The sequence below is a fragment of the Lepeophtheirus salmonis genome, chromosome 2 (assembly GCF_016086655.4).
Source record: "Lepeophtheirus salmonis chromosome 2, UVic_Lsal_1.4, whole genome shotgun sequence".
NCBI classification, from domain to species: Eukaryota; Metazoa; Arthropoda; class Copepoda; order Siphonostomatoida; family Caligidae; genus Lepeophtheirus; species Lepeophtheirus salmonis.
In genome coordinates, this window is record NC_052132.2 from 30006850 (window position 1) to 30027140 (window position 20291).

Genomic DNA, 20291 nt, shown 5'->3' on the forward strand with positions numbered 1-20291 from the left:
TGAGCTATAGAACAAGAAAGGGATCTTTAAAATTTTCAATTGCAAATTATTTGTCTTTTAAAGCTTTTTTTAAATAACGTTTTTAGGCTAACATTTTTCGATATGAAATAACTTTATAAATGAAAATTAAAGAAAATGATAAAAAAACAGTCAAGTATTCAAAAGATAAAATATTTATTTAGTTATCTAAAAACAAATCTTACAAAATAAATGTATAAATATTTGAAAGCTAAAATATTTAAATATTTCCTTCAATTGTTTTATCTTATAGCTAAAATAAAGAATATTCCTTATATTACAACATTAAAAGAAACATTCGAAACATTTTCTCACTGCCTTATATTGCTTATTTATTGAATAATTTATAAGGAAATTGAAAGTTATCAGGAAAAATCCATCAAAATCGAATCTTGTTTTTTTTTTAAATCTTTTTAAGTTGTTATATGAGGTTTAATAATTAGCTTGAGCTATTATATCTATAAACCAATTTTTAAAAAAATAGAAAAAGTTTCAACTTACATTTATGATTTTTCAATTAAATATACTTTTGTATGATTAGGAACTGCATTGAAGATAACTAAATAAATAGTTTAATTTTTGAATGCTGAAATGTTTTTATTAATTGTTATTACCTTAAATATTTTTTTAATATATAGTTTTGTATTTTCAAAATATGGCATTGAATGGAAATAATACTCAAAAACGTGATTTAAAAAAAACAACAAGGTTACTTTTAGAAACCTTCTGCAATTGAAACTTTAATGTTCATGTTCGTGCTCAATGCCTTAAATAACAATACGGGTCGGAAAGGGGGGAAGAAGCTTCTTTTGAGCCCTTAAAAAAAGTCCAATAAAATTTCTTTAAACTTCCCAAATCTATAAATATGGACATCCCAGAAAATGAAATTAAGGAGCTTTTAAATTTTTTGAAAACGAGAACTAAAATCATGTTAATACCACAATATACAATACGTTACAATGACACAAAAAGAATATGTATAAAATTTCATTTAAATAGTAAAAAAAAATAATAATAATTAAAAAGTTATCAAAATGTTTTTATTTTCATCTTCATAACTTTTTATAATAATTTATTAATTATCTCAAAAATAAGTAACTAAACTACTTGATGTTCCCTTCCCATTCAAAAAAAAAAAAGAAAAAAGAAAAATTTTATAAAACATATACATTGAATTTAACTTTTAATTTCCTTATTCCAGTTTTGTCATATTATTTACATATTCAATGTTTTTCGGGTTGAAGGAGGTTTACATTAATTGAAACCTTAAAATATGTAATTTATATGTATAATCAGGAGACAACATCTTTTGAAAAGTATCCCTTCAGTAGAAACAACCTCCTTTATAACATTGGAAATCTGTTTTATTTTTTTTGACATATTTTTTAAAACTATTACGCTCAATATGTCACAAAAATCTTTAGTTAAACTACCATTTTGTGTCCAAATTTGGGATTGAATTTTTTTTGTTGTACTATACTATGGTATGCATGGGTTTTCGATATGTTTTAGACCCAGATAATGGATTTCGGACTCGGGTAGAACCAGCCATTTAAATACTTGCAATTAATTTGTTACTACAGGGTCGTTCAAGTAAATCAGGACAATCTTTTTATGTTTTGTTTATCATTGGGAATAATAAACAAAACATCTAACTCGGGTTACTTTATTTACCCCCCCCCCCTTTTCTTTGAGTCAAAAGAGAAGTCGGGTGCTGACAGGTACTAGGTACACTCCTGTATGACCAAGTTATACCTTTGATAAAGGCTGAGGCCAATAGTGTCGAGTTCATTTTTCAATAAGACTCGCTCCCCCTCTCACAAGGCCCACAAGACCCAAAACATGTTGAAAGGAAAGCAGATGCCAGTTTGGGACCCAAGATCTGGCCCACTAATTCCCCAAATATGAACCACACGAATTAGTTCTGTTATAGAGAGTTAGAGAGGAAAGTCTCTACCAATTAACACAACAGCATCGACTACTTGAACGCCTCCATCAGACATTAAAACTTGTAAATAAAATTTCAATTCTTTACCTGCTTCCCTTGTTGATCAGGTTACAGGATTGCCTAAGAGATGAAATACCTTAAGTTTACAATAGTAGGTGTGTGGCTAAAACGTATAGGGACTGTTTATGTTGAGGAAATACCACTGGAGCGCCCTCTATTGAATCAATACATGACAAGATCTCAAATTTTAAACACTAAGGGGAAGTCAAATTTCTATCGAATAATTCAAATTACTCTGTGGCATCGTTGTCTTGTAATATAAACTCTGCTTCGAGCTTAGATTTTCAACATTTTATAATATATGAGTCATAATTATCGTTTCAAATCCTAATGAGTTTTTCAGTGACACTTTTGCCGTGTTAGATAACATATATTGTATGTTAAAGATGATATAAAACTCATCATTACACGTCACGGTTGATAGAGCTTCAAAAGAAATTGAAAGCATCGTGAGGCTGACATACAGGAATAACTTTTACTTAAAGGAACATTCAAGGATGTTGTCTAACAGGGAGCCATATTAACTAAAGACTCTAGGACCACCGTCTACACCGTCAGTAAGTCCAAAACGTTAGAAAGGAAGAAAGGCTCTTTCAAAAATGCCAAAATGGACCTGGAGGAGTTAAAAAAAAACAGTCCAGGCCAATACCCTCAAGTCCATGAGGCTCCATGCAAGAAATCTCAGGATTTCACACTAGACTGTCTAGAAAGCTATCAAAAAAGTGGGTGAAAAGAGCCTTGTGTAGGGTGGACAGCCATTTTTGACACCAGCAATGAAAGAAACCTATATTCTTCATTACAATACTTTTTTGAATTATTCTTTAGAGTTCTTTTCCTGTAGTATCCGTCATCCCAGACCTTAAAGACCCTGTCAGACAGCACTAGGATTTCATGACAGAGGACTACATCCGCAGAAGGTGCCAGGCCTTTCGCTGCCGACTGGAAGCCATCATTGACGCTAAAGGAGGCTATATTAATGATTAAGAAAACTCAAACACACAAATTTTTATAGTATTCATTTTGTTACAATTCTATTGTTAATTAATAAATTATATGAAGTTTAAAATTCAAAGCGTTTAGATTTTAATGAACCACTCCGTATCTACCTTACGACGTTTAATACAAACTTAAGACGAAAACTCGCATAAAGTAGGCTAAAGCTCTATTTTACGGTCAATAATTTAGGAATTTTTGTGAGGCTTTTCTTTCTAGGGAACGATCCATAATTACCTTTGTGAAACTGAATGTGCTTTCACCCTTAAACAATAAAACAATATGCTCTGCATTGCATTCATGTTGAACCTGGTGAGATATTGACATAAAATAGTATTGATAATAAGTATTGGAGAACGAATTTCACGGTGAACTTTATATACTTATCTGTCTAAAATTTATAATATAATTTTTTTGTTTCAAATAAATGTATTTATGTATACAAATATATTTATATATATAATGAATGATTTTTTTTAATTAAATGTCAAAATACTAATTTATTGGCGGCACCCGCTTTGAGAAACACTGGTCTAGAGAAGCACAATTTAAGATTATTTGATGCTCAAATAATAATAATGTGGGGAATATATTTAATAGAGAATACTCCAAATAACTTGAAGACTAACAGGAGGATGCATAAATTATGCAAAACTGTTGAAAAATACAATCAGAAAACGTAGGAGATTTTATCATTGATTGATGAATCATCATCAGAGATGATAAAACCACAATGACTTGTAAAGCCTTTAGCTCAGTTACAATCCAACCCATTGTAATAAAATTTCGAGTACTTTCTCTAATATTGTCTAGATATGCAGTAATATAATAATATCAAAAACATACAAATACACTTATGATTATTGATAGTTTTTTATAATGTTTTTGGATATCCAAAAAACTTATATGATACCAAAGTCCAATATTTCCATCAAACAAATTTTAGGAGTGACTGAAAACTAATGGGATAATTTGGTCACTGTCAAACCGGTACTTCCCAAAGAATAAATCAGTATATTTATACTCGTATAACTTTTAAAAAGACGGTGGAAGATCTACGCAAGAAGTCAAAATCATAATACTTCATACATTCCAATTATTTCTTGGAATTAGTAATAAGAAGTGGATAAAAAGCGAATTACAATGACGTGGTACAATTTTGTAAGTTCAACTTCACAGGAGCACCAAACATATAAAATCGATATGGAAAACTTATGAAAATTATGTGATTGGAATATACAGTGCTTAAAAGTTGTCAGCTGAAGTGACTGAAGGACCGACTTCGATTATACCTAAGTAATAGAATATTAAATTTCGTGGTAATTGAAATAAAAGAGTATCACTTAGAACAGTGATTCCCAAAGTGGGTCTCCCGAAAATTATTTCCAAAAAAGAAGAATATAATTTAAATTTATGATACCTTGAGTGGGATAAAACTAAATGATGAATGTACATATTTTTTATAATTCTCTTTTGGATTATTTTTAAAAAGTATTTCCCAGAAGAAAGTGCTCTTGAAAAACATTACTAAATCCACCATTTTTACCACCACATCTAATCATCTGTCGACTCATATACCCTAATTGAACTTTCAAGTGACTAAACACTAAAAACAGATGTTATTACTAAAAAACTAAACCAATTTTGGATTTATGATATAAATAAGATATAGTATTTGGCTCAACTTATGGATGTGAGAATACATTTTCCGTATTTACTTACATCACAAACAATACAGATCGTGGCTTAACATTGAGAATGTTCTTAAAGTTCCAGTGTCAAAAATTAAACCAAAAACAGACTTGCTTTGCTCAATGTACATTGCACATCCCGAGCATTAAGACCTTGATTCGTTTATAAACTTATTTGTTCATCCAGAGTCTGTAATGATATTTGTTTGTGTCTGAATTTGACTTTACTTACCGCAAAAAAAAAAAAAGAGAGAACTGATCACAAAAAAATGATTCCAAGTAGTAACATAAATATCAATGATTTTATATTAACAATATATTCGATTGCTTTGTTGTCGTAGTTCTTATTTTTTTCAATAAAGGTAGAATTAAAATCTTTATTATTGTCTAGCAAAATATTTTAAGTGTCAAACTCAAAATAGTTTGGAAAACCAATGGTTCTTAGCTTAAACTACTTATAGATTTGCAATTGAAAGAATAGAGGTTGTAGTATATTATTGATAGATAAGTTGCACTTGAATAACTAAATGACATGGTTTGAGATTCAACCCCGGTTTAACTGCACAAAAACCGGAAAACATCAAGGGTCAAATTCTTATAAGTAATACATATTTTCTGTACCAAAATTTTAAGTAGAATTCAAATATGTAGTCAAATATACTCAAATAAAAATACCTCTTCAGTATTTTCAAGTTCAAAAAATGAATCATTTAGTCAAACACCTGTGGTTTTGAGAACCTGTAGTTGTTCTGTGACAAAGTTTCTGTTGATTAGTAAAAAAATCAAAAATATTAAGTACTATGCCTCAAATTGCCTATCATTTTCTTAAAGAAGGATATCCTGGGCATAATCGATTAACTTTGCACGAATATCGTTCATACTGTATCTTTGTTACGGGATCTCGTAATGAGAAATGTGGCATAAAATTTTATATGCGTAAATTGTAAATAAAGTAAAATAAAGCTCTCGACGTTTTTATGTATCATCCATTTTAATGACGGATAGTATTTTTTTCACAAGACAATAAAATTAGGCAGAAGGGGTAATATTTTATTTTTTTAAATATTCCTGTACAAGAAATAGTATAAACTAAGTATCAAATTAAAGATGATTAAATTTCCAATGAAATGGTTGGTAGATCAAGCCTGTAGACCTTTTTTATTATTAGATATCCCTACTTAAATTCAGGCATTTATCGAAAAGTATGAGTCTTATATTCCCGTTGGTCATTTGACATATTACATTTTTAAACGCTCATTACACAAAAGTTATGAATAAAGAACTGAACAGACAGTATATTTGAAATTCCTGGCAACTATCTATTATTTTAATTTAAATAATAGTGATTGAATTATACATTTTAGATTCTATACGTCTAGAAAATTTGGATTTCAAAAATTTTGTCTCGCAAAAAGTCATTTTTGTGCAAAACTGGTCACAATTTTTTTTTTTTTTTTTTTTGCATAAACTGCACAAAATACAGGATTGAAAAAATAAAAAATCATAATATACAGACATTTTTACCATAGAAAAGATTTTTTAAACAATTCTCAATTCTTATTTTCTAACCTAAATATTTTTTTCATACTCTTGGCATACTTTTTTCTGCAAAAGTATTTTGCCCCTATCTTTAAGATTAACAATGTACATGAAGTCATAAAATTGCGTGTTAACTTTGTTAATTTTATCACGAATATGTGAATTCGTCCAAAAGAATTTTATTAGGAAGAAAAAAAATATATTGTTATGTCTCATCCTCCTCATGAAAAAATATAGTTTTGTCTTACAAAATAAACAGTACATTTTGATCTTGGTAAATGTACCTCACTTTTTTTAATCTTTTAAGTTCTTTGTCAATGCCTTATAGTCAAAAATAATCTCAAGGAGCCACGTGGTTTAAAATTTCGGAAGATGTAGTGTGTTCTAGCTGTAAGTCAGTTATGAGTAGTCTCCGTCAGGTTGTGCAGAACAAGGGTAATTACATTGAAAAACTATTAATACATACTATAAAACTAGCGGAAGTATCAGGTATTGGCCCAGAGTTATTAGGCGTTGTCATACAGACAAACTTTGCATAAAAATATAGAAGATAACTCCCAACAAATCTTTACTCACCACCATTTTCATGAGCACACTCTAACGTAGTTACTCAGTATCTATATGTTCTCTCTTCAAGAATAAAATAATAAGTATAACAGCTTGAGAAAAAAAATGACGTTATGGAACTAGGGAGTATTTTAGTCTGTAGAGATCAACCTGTCTGAGCCTTAGCTAAATTTTATTAATATGACTACATTGTCATTTATTAGATCAAAAATGATTGTTTTTAATTCAAACATACATTCATATAAACTTTGATTTATTAATATAGATAGACAAACCACTGAGAGTAGTTTAAGACTCTTTTGGTGATACAATCCTGTACATAAATTAAGAAAAGGAGAAGTTATAAAGAGTGATATTGACATGTATGAAATACGATAACCAAAAAATATTGAATATCAATATTTAGATAATCAAGCACATGATGCACCCGAAATTTAATTACATTTTAGACAAGATTCTATATTATATGTCATGTATATGCGCATAATATGAGTGCACTTTTTAATTGATATTAATTTCTATGTTGAATGATTGAATTTCTATATATGTATTCATAAAGTCATAACCTTCATGAAAAAAACATATCTCACATCAATGTCAAGTAAAAACATATATTATAATGAAAGATGAATGAATTTACTAGAGTTCCAAAAATATGACCTACAACATGTGTAAGATTTTTTTTATTAGACAAGCTAAGAAGTTTTTCTTATTTTCCAAAGGTGCTATCTTTTACGAGTAGATTTTTTGCTAAAAATAAATCTGGACTGGCAAAAGAGAGAGGAAACATGGAACTTTTAGATTATTTTTCAGTTATATATTAATAGGTGAAATTTAAAGCTATAGAAATATAAAACATTTGAAAAGTGTAGACAATTTCTTTGGACAAACCTCCAAACGTAACAATAAGCCCAATATATCTCACCCTGCACTGTCAAAGAGCCACCAAAGTTAAAATTCTTAGAAATACTTAACTTGAGAATCATCGGTAAATGATAGGTCAAAACTCAAGATTAAATAATTTGTATGTGAAACCTTTAAAATATATATTAATAGTCAAGCCATCAAATAGTGTGTTTCAAAGTTGAATGGCAAATTGCAAGTTTTAAAAATAGTTTTATGTTTTTTGTGCAAATAGGTAAAATATTTATAGAAACTAAAGCTGTTTCATGTTGAAAGTTGCAGTAGAAAGTTCAAAATGAAATAAAAACGGGCGTGGAATCACCCTCCAAGACCATAGTGATGATTGTGAAAGCAGGAAGAATGGATTTACACATATATTATACGTGGTGTAATCGTAATTATTTTTTTCTGAGTTTTCAAGACTGATGACGTTACAAAAAACTATGAAAAAGTGTGTTTACTCAGCCATCATATCCTGCTTAGTACTCATACCAAAAGTCTTAAAATTACTCTTTAAAGGTGATAGATGTAAGATATTTACTCGGCCAAAATTTATTGCTGACAATTAAATACCTGCATGGTACCCATTTTTCAGAGAAAATATGAGGGTATTTTTTACTGTCATGTTTGAGGTAAACGAGTCCACGGATACAGAGTATTACTCAAATTTATCCAATATCCAAACTCAACGTGGAATGCCCCAACAGCGATATCTTGGGGCATTCCACCTTTAACATTCATACATTTATTGGATCCTGCAACCTTTCCTACAAAAAAAAAAACGAAATAAGGTCCATAATCAGATGGTTATTAGCTAGTTTTTCCCAGTTATTAAAAAAGTATTTGGAATAACTCACAACATCACAAGAGCTATTTTGAATTCACCCTCAACGCTCAAAATATTCATACTCAATACGCAGGGGTAGCAGAAACATCCACAACTGACACCAAAGTACAATGTATATTTGAATGTTCGCGGATCCCTTTTTGAAATAAACAAAGTTGTATTTTCTTTTCAGCTGTTTTCATTGATATTTATAATATTACTCTCGTATAATTTAAGGGAGCTGACTCTACGTACTTAAAACTCAAAAAAAGGTAATGCATAGAATTTAATTTTTATATTAATTTATATCAATCAAAGGCCTTTGTTCAGAATTTGTGTCATTTCATACTCTGTCCTTGATTTTTATTTTGATAAAATGATATATTTAATGTTTATAATAATCAACAACTATTCTCGAAATTATTATTAACAGTGGGTAACAAGAGAAATGCAGTAGATTAGCAACTATTTTTCCAATTTTTATTTTCCCTTTAGACAGTCGATGTCGGGAGTGTGCAAAAAAGCTGTTCGTGCTTAGTTAGGCAACAGCCATGTTCATCGTCTTTTTTTTACCTCTAACATTTCAACTATTTTCAACAAACCTCAATAGGTATTATACTTATCAAGAGTCACTTAAATTGGTAATTATTGTATGCTATTAGTGACTATATTCTACTGTAATAAAGTTGGTTTTTTTACTTCATCTAGTTTGTATTTCTTTTAAAACATTTTTATGCACCGTAAATAATTTAATATTGCAAGTATAAGAGAGAGGGAGAGAAAAAAGAAAAGAAAATACAACTGTATGGATTGAAAGATAACGAATTTTTGTTGAAAATAGCTGTAGATATAATTCGATTATTATTAAAGAAAGTCTCATAACTTTACAATAAGATAATTGACTTACCTTGGAGCTACACGCAGAGGAATAAATAAGAGGATAAACGGATACCATGTATCTCTCTGCAGCAAGAATCATAAAAATCAAGGCGGATTGTTGGGTTAAAGCTCCGTGAATGAGTGCCTAAGAATAATAAAATGTTTAATTCAACAATATAATGGTTTAATAATATTGAGCAATACATAAATACAAAGTATGACAAATAGATGTGAAATTTGTTAAAATCTTTGCGAGTGTAAATAAAAAAGATAAGCCACTGTTGGTAACTTTGAGAGAAGACAAAAGAATGTATCCTAACAGATAATACGTTTGGATTTTTTAAAATAGGGAGGAATCAATTGTGTCCCTTCTTATTTATTAGGTGCAGTCTTAGGACCTGTCCGATCGGTCCGTAGGACTATTGATTATTGGGAACGGTCCTTAAGACGGTCGATAATTGAACCCGGACCTTAACTGTCGATCCTTGGAATTTTTTATAAAAGTATCATTGGTTTTTTAAGCCAAATAAAGTATATTAAATGTATTTAATATATTGCATATATCTTGTAAAAACGATTACTTTTTTATTGTAATATGAAGATTTTTTATTTTTACTTAGTTATATAATTCATTCTATTATTTAAACGGAATAATTTAAGAAAGGAAAAACACCTTCATCGACGTAACGAAGATTTGATATTATGTTCCTTAAGCACCGTCAAGTAGGACTGGACCGTGATCCTTGTTCCAAAATAAGAACCGACATAGCACTAGATTAATGCTCTATGAGAATTGACAATTTTCCATGTGAGATATTGTTGTTGTTTTTATTATACCACAGATGACTTACTTTATCATTTACCCTATATATCCAACTTTTTCTTCCCTTTGCAGGATTAAACTTGTTAATTCAGTTAAAAGGGCGAATTCATAGCTAGTTATAGATTAATATTCAAATATGTTCGACAGTCCTAGTGTACAAGAAGTTGTAGCACAGTCAACTATATGTGGACAAATATTGATCATCTGGTCTTAGCATTGCCACTTTGTTTATAGCTTTGCTGAGGAATAATCTATTTTTATCATCACTAATATCTTGTAGGTTACCAACAAATTTTTTTTTAGGTACACTTACAATGAATTCAACTATTTTCACATTCCTAAGTATGACTCAACTGATAAATTGACTTTATATTAGTGTTTGCAGAGGTTGGGACGCTTGTCTCGCCATTAGACCTGGACTTGAGTCCATATTTTAATGACTTGTCACTAAATTTGACAGCTGACAATCAGATAATCAATCTTTTATTTTTATGTTTCTTTAATTTGTGAGATAGAGTTGCACTGATTAAGTGTAAGTAAACATTATTAGTTTTACATGTACTCGTTCTGACCTAAGAATAGTTTCTCTAGGAATGCCCGTGACCCAAACCAATACAAATTGAGTTCCAGAGAAAAATGTAACCCTATTGTGTTGTACATTGTGCTACAACATTTAGTGACCCAAGAATTGACTTGGACTCTATAGCTAAGAGTTGTGACTCAACTTGAACTCGAAAGCCATTTTATACTTTCAACAAAAAACTAAATATTATGAACAATTTATTATATTTGTAGAACTGAAATGAGCTGAAAAGTTAGAATCTAACAACTTGAACAGGATTCTGTGAAAATATTTAAGGACTTGAACTTTTAAGCAAAGACTTGAGACTCAACTTAGACTTGCTGTTTAAGGATTAAGAACTATTATATCACAGCAAAACGATTTCACTACTATATACCAAAATTTGGAAATACCTTTATTTCTTATGTAGATCTACAAAAATCATAATTTTTATGACTTTTACATGATAACCTTTTTCTAGGGAAAAAAAATACAACATAGCCATATTTAATAAAATAAATTAAAAATTGATTTAAATTTCAAAAAATTGCATTGAACATTTTGTAAGAGCCATTTATTAAGAAAAATGAACTATGTGGTCATTTAATGCAGAAGGGAACAAAGATTTAAATACAAGTATATATATAATATTAATTCCAAGGGAAGAATGATGATTATAGGATAACATATTTGTGTTTGGTAGTGAAAATATATTTAAAAGTTTGAAAAAAGGCCTCATATGCCTCAGAAACAATTTTTCTAAATTCTCATCGATCAAAACTCGAAATATTTGAGTATTAAAAAGAATTAACAAAGCAATTCATATTAAATATTCTGCTACTTATTCCGACTCGAATTGAGTTTTTTCTATATAAAAGGATACGTTCTATAGTATCTTATATTCAGTAAAAAATGAGAGAAAAATTGTGGAAAATATGAACTCTAATCAATTTTCTATGGAGTCCTAGCTGTCAGGTCTAATTCAAGTCTCAAGTCTTTGATTTAGAACTTAAGCACCGGCGAAGGAATGCTTTCAAAGAGTTTATAATGGTGTCTTCATCAGGGGGGTATGTAGATTTTTTTTTTTTGAGGGGGGAGGTCTTTTTGACAATTTTAACTTAATTTTGAAGAACTTTTTTTTCAAGAGACAAAAAAAACTTATCTTATTTCAGAGTTGAAATTTTTTTAAGGTGATAAAATTTAAAGATATCACTTCTTTCTATTATAGAAAATGAAAATAAATTTCGCCATTTTTAGCAATTATTTGTGACATTTTTTTTCAATTTTTATGTATACAAATGTGATAGTGGGTTATAGTTTTAAGGGGATATTACTAAAAACGATTGTTTATTTATGTTATCTTTATTCGCTTTCCTTCTGAATTTTATTATCATTTGATGTTGTATATATATATCTAAAAATAATAAAATCCCCTGGAAAAAAAAAAAAAAATTGGAAAAAAAAAGTTTGAAAAAAAAAAATTCTCAAATTGAGACATTTAATTTTTTTTAGAAAAATACAAATTTTCTAATTCAACCACCTTGAAATGCTCAGTTATTTAAATACTGGCCAGTGCCCAAGTCCCTACCTGCGCACGTAATATATGCGAAGGCTCGTATACTTTAGGAAGAAGAAAACTTAAAAAATATGGGTTTAAAGAATCACACAAAGTATATAACAAAGTCGAAAATGTCTTTTTTAAAACAAATGAGAAATCAATTTTTTTAAATATGAAAAATGTAAAGAAATAGAAGATGCTGCAAATCTGTAGTTAATGGGGGGCAGGGGGGATATTTTCCGAAAAAATCAGGCACTGAAAGTTATGCTTGGAAGTTTATTTTGGAGATAGAAAATTATTGTCTAATTGATTATTTATTTAATCTGATGGGCTTTCATCGGCAAACCTATTATCTTCATATTTAATACAGTTTAGAGTCTAATTATTTTTAGAATTTCTCTTAGAAAGCTTTTAGAGTAGTTTTTGGTAGTCCTTGTGATATTTTGCTGTTTTAATGTCAATATAAATTTTTAGAAACTTAAAAAATATAAGAAACGTTGACTTAAATTGATTTTTCTCAGTAACGTAATGTAACTTAAATGAAAATATTAACTTTTTTTACACTGAGAATCACTCATTTGAAAAATTCACGTATAGTTATCGAAGTGTGAACATTTAAAATATTTAAAGAAGTGCAAAAAAGTTTGATTCATAAAAAGATATGTGACTAAAACACTTGACAATTGATGGATTCTACTTACAGACAAAAAAAATTGAATCAAGTATATAAATCTAACAAGCGCTCTCAATGCATGAATAAAAAAAATGTGTGTCGTCAGTACTATCACAAACTATAATAATTTTTATCTGGATATCATTTATTGCATTATTCAAATAATATGTTTCTTTTCCATCAGCAAATTATTTGAATTGGCCATTGGAAGGGAGAGCTACTAATGTAAATTGCACACAATGTTGCAAAAGTTAATGGTCATCCTAAAAGAATTATAAATTGATCAATTCGATCTGAGAAGCCATATCGAGATCAAATTAAGTGTCTTTAACAAACGAAGTTTTTAAACCATAGTCAACATTCTTTGGAAATCTCAACTTATCCCAAAAATTGAATATGAATCCTATAAATGAATAAAATATGTCTATGAAATATTGGGCTTATGGATATTTATTTATAAAAATAAATTTGGATTTTCTCATTTTTGTACATAATTATTTTTATGTTGATGCACCTCATATGTAAGTAAATTAAGTAATTACCTGTATCTGACAAAAGAATTGACCATAGGGCCAACATTCAAACATGGCTGGATACATTCCAAAACCAAGTATGAGAACTCCATTAGCAAGATCATTTATTGCAAGGAACCCGAGGAGATATTTGGGCTGGGATTTGATCCACGGTGAATAATATTCGGAGTTCAAAACGATGAAAAATCCTGTATTGAACGTGAGGGTCAGAAACGTGGTAAGAAGGAGCATGAAGAACTTAATGACGTCGCCAAAGGAAACAATGTCATCTTCTACTGCATTCATGTCGTGTACAAGCCTTGGATTATAGCAGGATACATTGTGGATCCACTTTGGCGGTGGAATGGTTGGAGGTAAGCCATCACTTTCCATGTAGCCACTATCGAAATGCATTGTCTGGAATAATCATAGAAAATATTATGAATTTATAGTCACTCTCTGAAATCTCTTTAAAGCCAAAGGACGAGAATTGTCCAATAACTCATGTTTAAAAATAGTTCACATAAAACAAAATTCGGTAATAGTATAGGATGGAAAAATTTATGATCATAATAATTGAATCTGTAAGCAGATCTCAACAGGACATTTCCCAGACCATGATTTAGTTTATTAACAAGGTTAATAGAAATACAAGGTTATACCATAACGTTTTTCCCATTGATGTTTGACTTCCACCACGCTTTTTAATAGTGACGTCAAAGAGTATATGCTCTTACGGTATATTCAGACTATATAATACAAGAAATTATCTGATTAATAGTAAGAGCATATACTCTTTGACGTCAATATTAAAAAGCGTGGTGGAAGTCAAACATCAATGGGAAAAATGTTGTATTTGCTCTTTACTCGTGTTCACCTCTTAAGAGCACATAAGCAATACTGAGTCAAACAATCACAAAAATGAGAAAAAGTGATTTTTGTACAAGTCTTAGCCTTTTCACACAATCTAACAGGTTACCGGGCGACTTATAAAGCAATCTAGAATACACTCAGTTGTATCTTTATTTCATTCTGTCACCAAGATGATGTTAATATTGTAGTATCCTTTTACAGAAACAGGGCATGATATTCGATTATATTTTGGATATAATTACATCATTACATGCCCAAAAACTCCTTTCATTGAATACATACTTTCATTACGTGATCTACATAACTTCATCGCAACATGCGGCCAGCAAGAAATAATCATGAGGATTAACAGCTAGGCTATAGAGAAGCCACATTAAACTTATCCTCGTAATTGATAGTTTTATACAATAATGATTGAATCATAATTCCATCATTCCTTTTAATTTTCCTTAAACATTCAACATTCTGTTTTAAAAAGTCTTGCTGGCAACAACAATTAGCTTTGAGAACTTAGTTGGAGATTGACCTGCATTAACTAAGCCTGTGACCTTAATTAATGTATCCCACTCGCTTAGCAATTATAGATCAATAATAAAATAGCATCAGTCACCTACAACTTAAGATATTTGAATTGTATGAGTATGTTAATATTTAATTTGTACCTGGTATATGTATTTATATGGTAATATTGTTTTATACAAGGTAAGTCATAGGACAAATTTAACAGCTAAAAAAGTACATATATATTTATTTCGCGAATAAATTGCTGAAAAATTTACAGCAATCAGCGAACTTTCCTTTAAAATGATGGGCCAGTTCATTCCATATGGCCACAAGTTTGCAGCAACTCCAGCTATCAGACGCTTTGAAGATGTTTTACACGCTTTACGGACGGTCTTTTCCGACAAGTTATCCTATGTAGACACTGGTGTCACACTAACCTCCCTCTCCAGAATGGACTAAATGGAAAAGTTTTTTAAATTGAGATCTGTGTAAGAAGGAGGCCAGTAAAAGAAATAATTTCAAAAAATCATACCATAGGCCACAAAAATCAAAATTTCATTATTTAAAGATCATAATCATGTTTCTTAAAGTAAATCTGATAAGAGAACACCTATTTCAATTCAAGGGCAAAACAAAGTTGAAAGTATGTATGTTCACTAGGGTATCCGTACATGCCTCAACAAATCAGTGAGCTGGGTCGGTTTTATGAGGGAAATTCATTAGACACTTGCCTGAGGCCCTGTTTTTAATTTGAGCCCCGATCTGGATATCATTTATAAATATATAGGGATATGACTTAAAAACAGAAAAAAGATTCAGACCTTTTTTTTTATAGGGGATACAAAGCAGTATTTATTATTATTATTTAAGCCTTAAAACACAAATATTATCCTTAAAATGTTCAAAGGATATCGGGTTGGCCTTTCAAGCGTTTAAAAAAAATAATGTTTTTTAGAGTGTAACTAAGATTCAGTACCATATTTCTACATAAAAGAATTATCACTTTTTAAATAATTTAATATCTGATTATTTACAACTAACTATAATCGTAATTATGATTGATATAATTGTGTATTTTCTCGTCAAGCTGTAACTCATAAAAAGTAAATAATTTTGTTGTTTGTTTATGATGTTCCTCTTTATAAAATAATAATTGGTATTGAAATTGTTCATAAAGATGGTAACCGAATCAAAATCGCCTGAACTTTTTCGTTCCATCCCTACATTATTTGTATTGAAATAAAGAGTAATTTTTTTTTGACCTAATGGCATTCAATGTATATGGGCTTTAATTTTTACTGATTTTGAACCATATCATATTCATTAAGTTAGAAATAATGTTGGGATTTATATCAATCACAATTTCCTCTACAATGTATGAAAAAGAGGTTTCATCGAACATAATCTTTTATATGAAAATTTAATCATGGTATAAAAAGAACTATTCAAACGAAATTATGATTTTTTAAATCACACCATTACTTCTAATTACATGAGTTTTTTAAAGTACGTTTAAAAAAAAGTTATTCGAGTACTTTTATATGGTTTAAATTTAAAAAAACTCAAAGACCATATAAATTGAAAAATTTAAGGGAAAAAAGTCATGTTTTACTTCTTTTTTAATAGGAAAATAAAAAAAATCGCGATACTCAATGAGAGCTATCGCATTCTTTCGGGTGTTCTTGCCAGTAAAATAGAACCAATTTTGAACTCCAAACTTGGGAAAGAACAAAAAGGCTTCCTAAAGGGAAGGAAGATTTCAGACATTTCAAGAAATGTACAGTCTGCTGTTGAAATTATACGTAAAAAGGGAGTTTTTGGCGCAATTATAGCTGTGGACTTTAGCAAAGCATTTGATTCTGTCCTACACAGTCATATATTGAAAGCAGTTATAAGACTTCTTCCAAAAGAATTCTTTAGTCCCATTAGAGCTCTTCTATTTAATGGCACATCAACTATTTCGATGGGGAGGGAGAAAGCGACCCAATTACCTTAAGAAAGAGTTGCCGTCAAGGTTGTCATTCAGCCCTCCTATTATTCGTTTCTGCATTAAAAGATCTTGGAGATTCCATTATAAAGAAATTTAAGGGGTTTTGAGTGAACTTTGGGACCTCGAGACATACATATAATTGATATGTATGCCGACGAAGTCACTTTGTTGTTAGAAGCTAAGTCGGAGGCTCAATTAACTAGACGAATTGAAGTGATTTTGAACTTCTTCAAAAAGTATGAAATGAGGTCCAGTTTGAAAATCAACTATAAAAAGACCGTTGTTCTTCCTATTGGTAAATGGAGACCATGTAAGGCTATTCAAATTGCCGGATGTTCAATTAAAGACACAGTGGAAATATTGGGAATTCTATGGGATTCAAAAGGTGCCTCTAATTCCAACTGGACATTCCTAAAAAAGTATGTGTGTTCTTCCATTTACCAATAGAGAAGTTTCAATCTTCAGAAGAGGATTGATCTATATAATTTCTTAATTATTTCTAATATACTATATAAGGCAACAGCTATTCCCTGGCTCGCTGATAGAGTAATTGAAGAAGAAGAGTCCTGGCTTAATATGCTTTTTCATATGAGCTAATTACCCTCAATCAAACGACCTAGATCTCTTGTGGGTGGAGGATTCTCTCTGCTCTCAAGAATACTGCCCAAAGTCTATCAAAAAGTTATAATTTCAAGACATCCAGAGACTGAGTGGCGAGCCACTATGTCCTCTCACCCGATGTACACATGGGTTAGGCTGGGAAAGATTTTATAAATGATCATTTGGTGTAATTATCTCCATCTTTAGCGGCAGCACATAGGATTATTTGGAAAGGAACGCCCTCATTTTCATCCACCTCCACCATTGATGTGGTACGACAGAACTGTAAGAAGAAGTTTTATTTTAAAAACCTCGTGGAACCAAAACAATTAGAATGATTAGCCTTATCGAGGAGTATTATCTCCTTTCATGATTTGAGCAAAGACTCAATGTTCAACTCTGGGAAATTTTTTTATCCACTAAAGAGAGCTGTGACAATCACATGATGCCCATTCCATGGCATTTGAGAATGTCTTTTGCATTAAATTATAAGGAGGAAGCTGACAAAATCTGGGACAAGTTCTTAAAAATATTGGGCCTGCCTATATCATGGAAGAAGAGAATCATGGGTTCAATTTCTAAAGTAAAAGATGGAAAGCGATTTACTTCGCAATATCAAATATCTTCAGGATGTACATTCTTCAATGCTCCTTACAAGGACAGTGGAAAATTGTGTAATACAGTTATTCATGCTTTTGCAGACTGCTCTTCACTACATATACTGAAAAAATTCATATTGCTTAACATAGCAGGAATAAGTGATAAATTCGTGACTGCTATTCTTTTATTCGGGCTCACTTCAAATATTTCGAGTGCTCCTACAAAAACTTGCGCCATAGAGTTAGCTCTCTCGAGCTGTAGAAGTAGGATAGCAGAGAAGCTGACAAAAGACGACCCTATCCGAAATGAAGAATTTAGAGCTATTTTTATTAAGTTTTGTTCATCTAATGCTTTAAATGTTGTTCTTTTTGTCTCCATCCTACTTTTTTTTAGTTGTATAATTTTAATAATTTTTATTCATTTGTTTTCTACCAGATCATTTTACTAATTTTATTGATGATTTTTATGAAATGTGATAAACTACTACGGAGTATTTTAATTATCTTTTGACTAACAATGCTAATTAATTGTTGTATTGACTTTAGTTTAGGGATTTAATTATAAACTAAAATGTTTATTTAGTTATGTTTTTATATATGTAGCTTCTCTAAACGAATAAAGTCTTGATATAAAAAAAAAAGTTATAACATGAGTTTTATTAAGATAGTTGATACCTTTTTAATAATATTTCATACAAAATGGGATGAAAAGTACCGGCATTAACTAAGAAAAAACGGGGTTTTTTTCTTTCTAAATTTGCTTGAATTATTATATTTGATTTTCATCACTTTATGGAACGGAATCCCCATTACACTTTTGCTTAGCTAGAACAGTATTTTGTCACATCAAGAAGCAGTATAAAATAAAAAATAAAAAAAACTGTTTTTTGATCCATTGTCATACCCAAAGCAGCGTCACAAATTTAAGAATAGCTCACAAACTAAAGAACAGATTGTCAAAAAATTTTGAAAGCTGTCTTTTGAAGCCTGTTACTAACTGAAAATATGATGAATTGTGAAAAATAGCACCATCTATGTATGAAACTGGGAACTTATTACTTGCCCATGTGTTACAAACATATAATTGCTTGGTTTACTATATTAAAAAAGTGCATTTCTAAGCTGGTCTATTGTTACCAAACCACATAGTAATTTTTGGTGAAATCTGTTCCCACCTCAAAATTTATCATGGACTTTTCTTGTTAAAAAATTATTTTTCTGTCATATATATCATCTATCACTTGATTTTTTCTATCAAGCCAAACAAAGTTGGGCATCAAGCTCACCCTAATATATGTCGATCTAAATATATTATTTATACATTTACTTATAAGTAAAAATAATTATTTTAACTGCTCAAGGGTAGTAAAAGTTATGCTGGGCATTTAAACGTAGAATACTGTAAATATATACTTTTGGGAATTAGGCAATTTGTTTGTGTGTATGTTTAGGGATACCTTTGAATAGAAAGTAAATTGAATCTATTACTCCTTGAGTAGCAATATATGATATTTTATATATGTATACCCTCGTATATATATTTATTTACTAATCATGTTGTATGTCGTAATTTTCCACATCAATATATTTTATAGAATTGTAGTACCGAGTGGTCCATTAAGATATAAACACTTTGAATTTTAAAATTCAACAAGATTTAATTTATAAATAAACAATAGAATTTCAACAAAATCAATATTTAAATAGATGTGTGTCCGAGCTCCCTTAATAATTAATGTAGCTGGCCTTAGCGGCAATAATGGCTTCCAGCGGGCGGTGGAAGGCCTGGCACCCACTGCAGATGTCATAACAGAGCCTTGAGAGACTCGGTGCTTGGATGAAGGACACTGCCAGTCTTCCCTCGACATGCATTCAAAAGTTGTAGTCGTGAGGGTAGGCCTAAGGGCTGTAAGGCGGCTAAAAAAGTTCAAAAGAACACAAAAGACTCATTGAAAAGAGTCTTGCATCGGAAGAGATTGGTTTTTATCATTAATGGTGCTAAAAGTGGCCTCAAACCCCTCACAAGGCTCTTCTTTGAGTTCGGGAATGGAAATTCGTCGATCACGTTCAAGCGTCCTTTTCCTGAATTGCATATATGTAAGCTGCAGAGGTTAGGTTAGTTCTGTTTTGTAACTAATTGATTATCCTTTAATATATCGAAATGTGAATTAAT

The 20291-nt window shown here is 30.3% G+C and overlaps 1 protein-coding gene across 1 annotated transcript in view; it reads right to left on the reverse strand.

Annotated features, from left to right (window-relative positions):
* LOC121113691 (trace amine-associated receptor 8b) overlaps positions 1 to 20291 on the reverse strand; it is an 89916-nt gene that overhangs the window by 50059 nt on the left and 19566 nt on the right. The window contains exons 2-3 of the mRNA XM_040707535.2: positions 13583 to 13969; positions 9453 to 9569 (exon numbers count right to left, since the gene is read on the reverse strand). Coding sequence (XP_040563469.1) covers positions 9453 to 9569; positions 13583 to 13966 — 501 coding nt within the window. The 5' untranslated portion in view covers positions 13967 to 13969. The remainder of the gene's footprint in view (positions 1 to 9452; positions 9570 to 13582; positions 13970 to 20291) is intronic.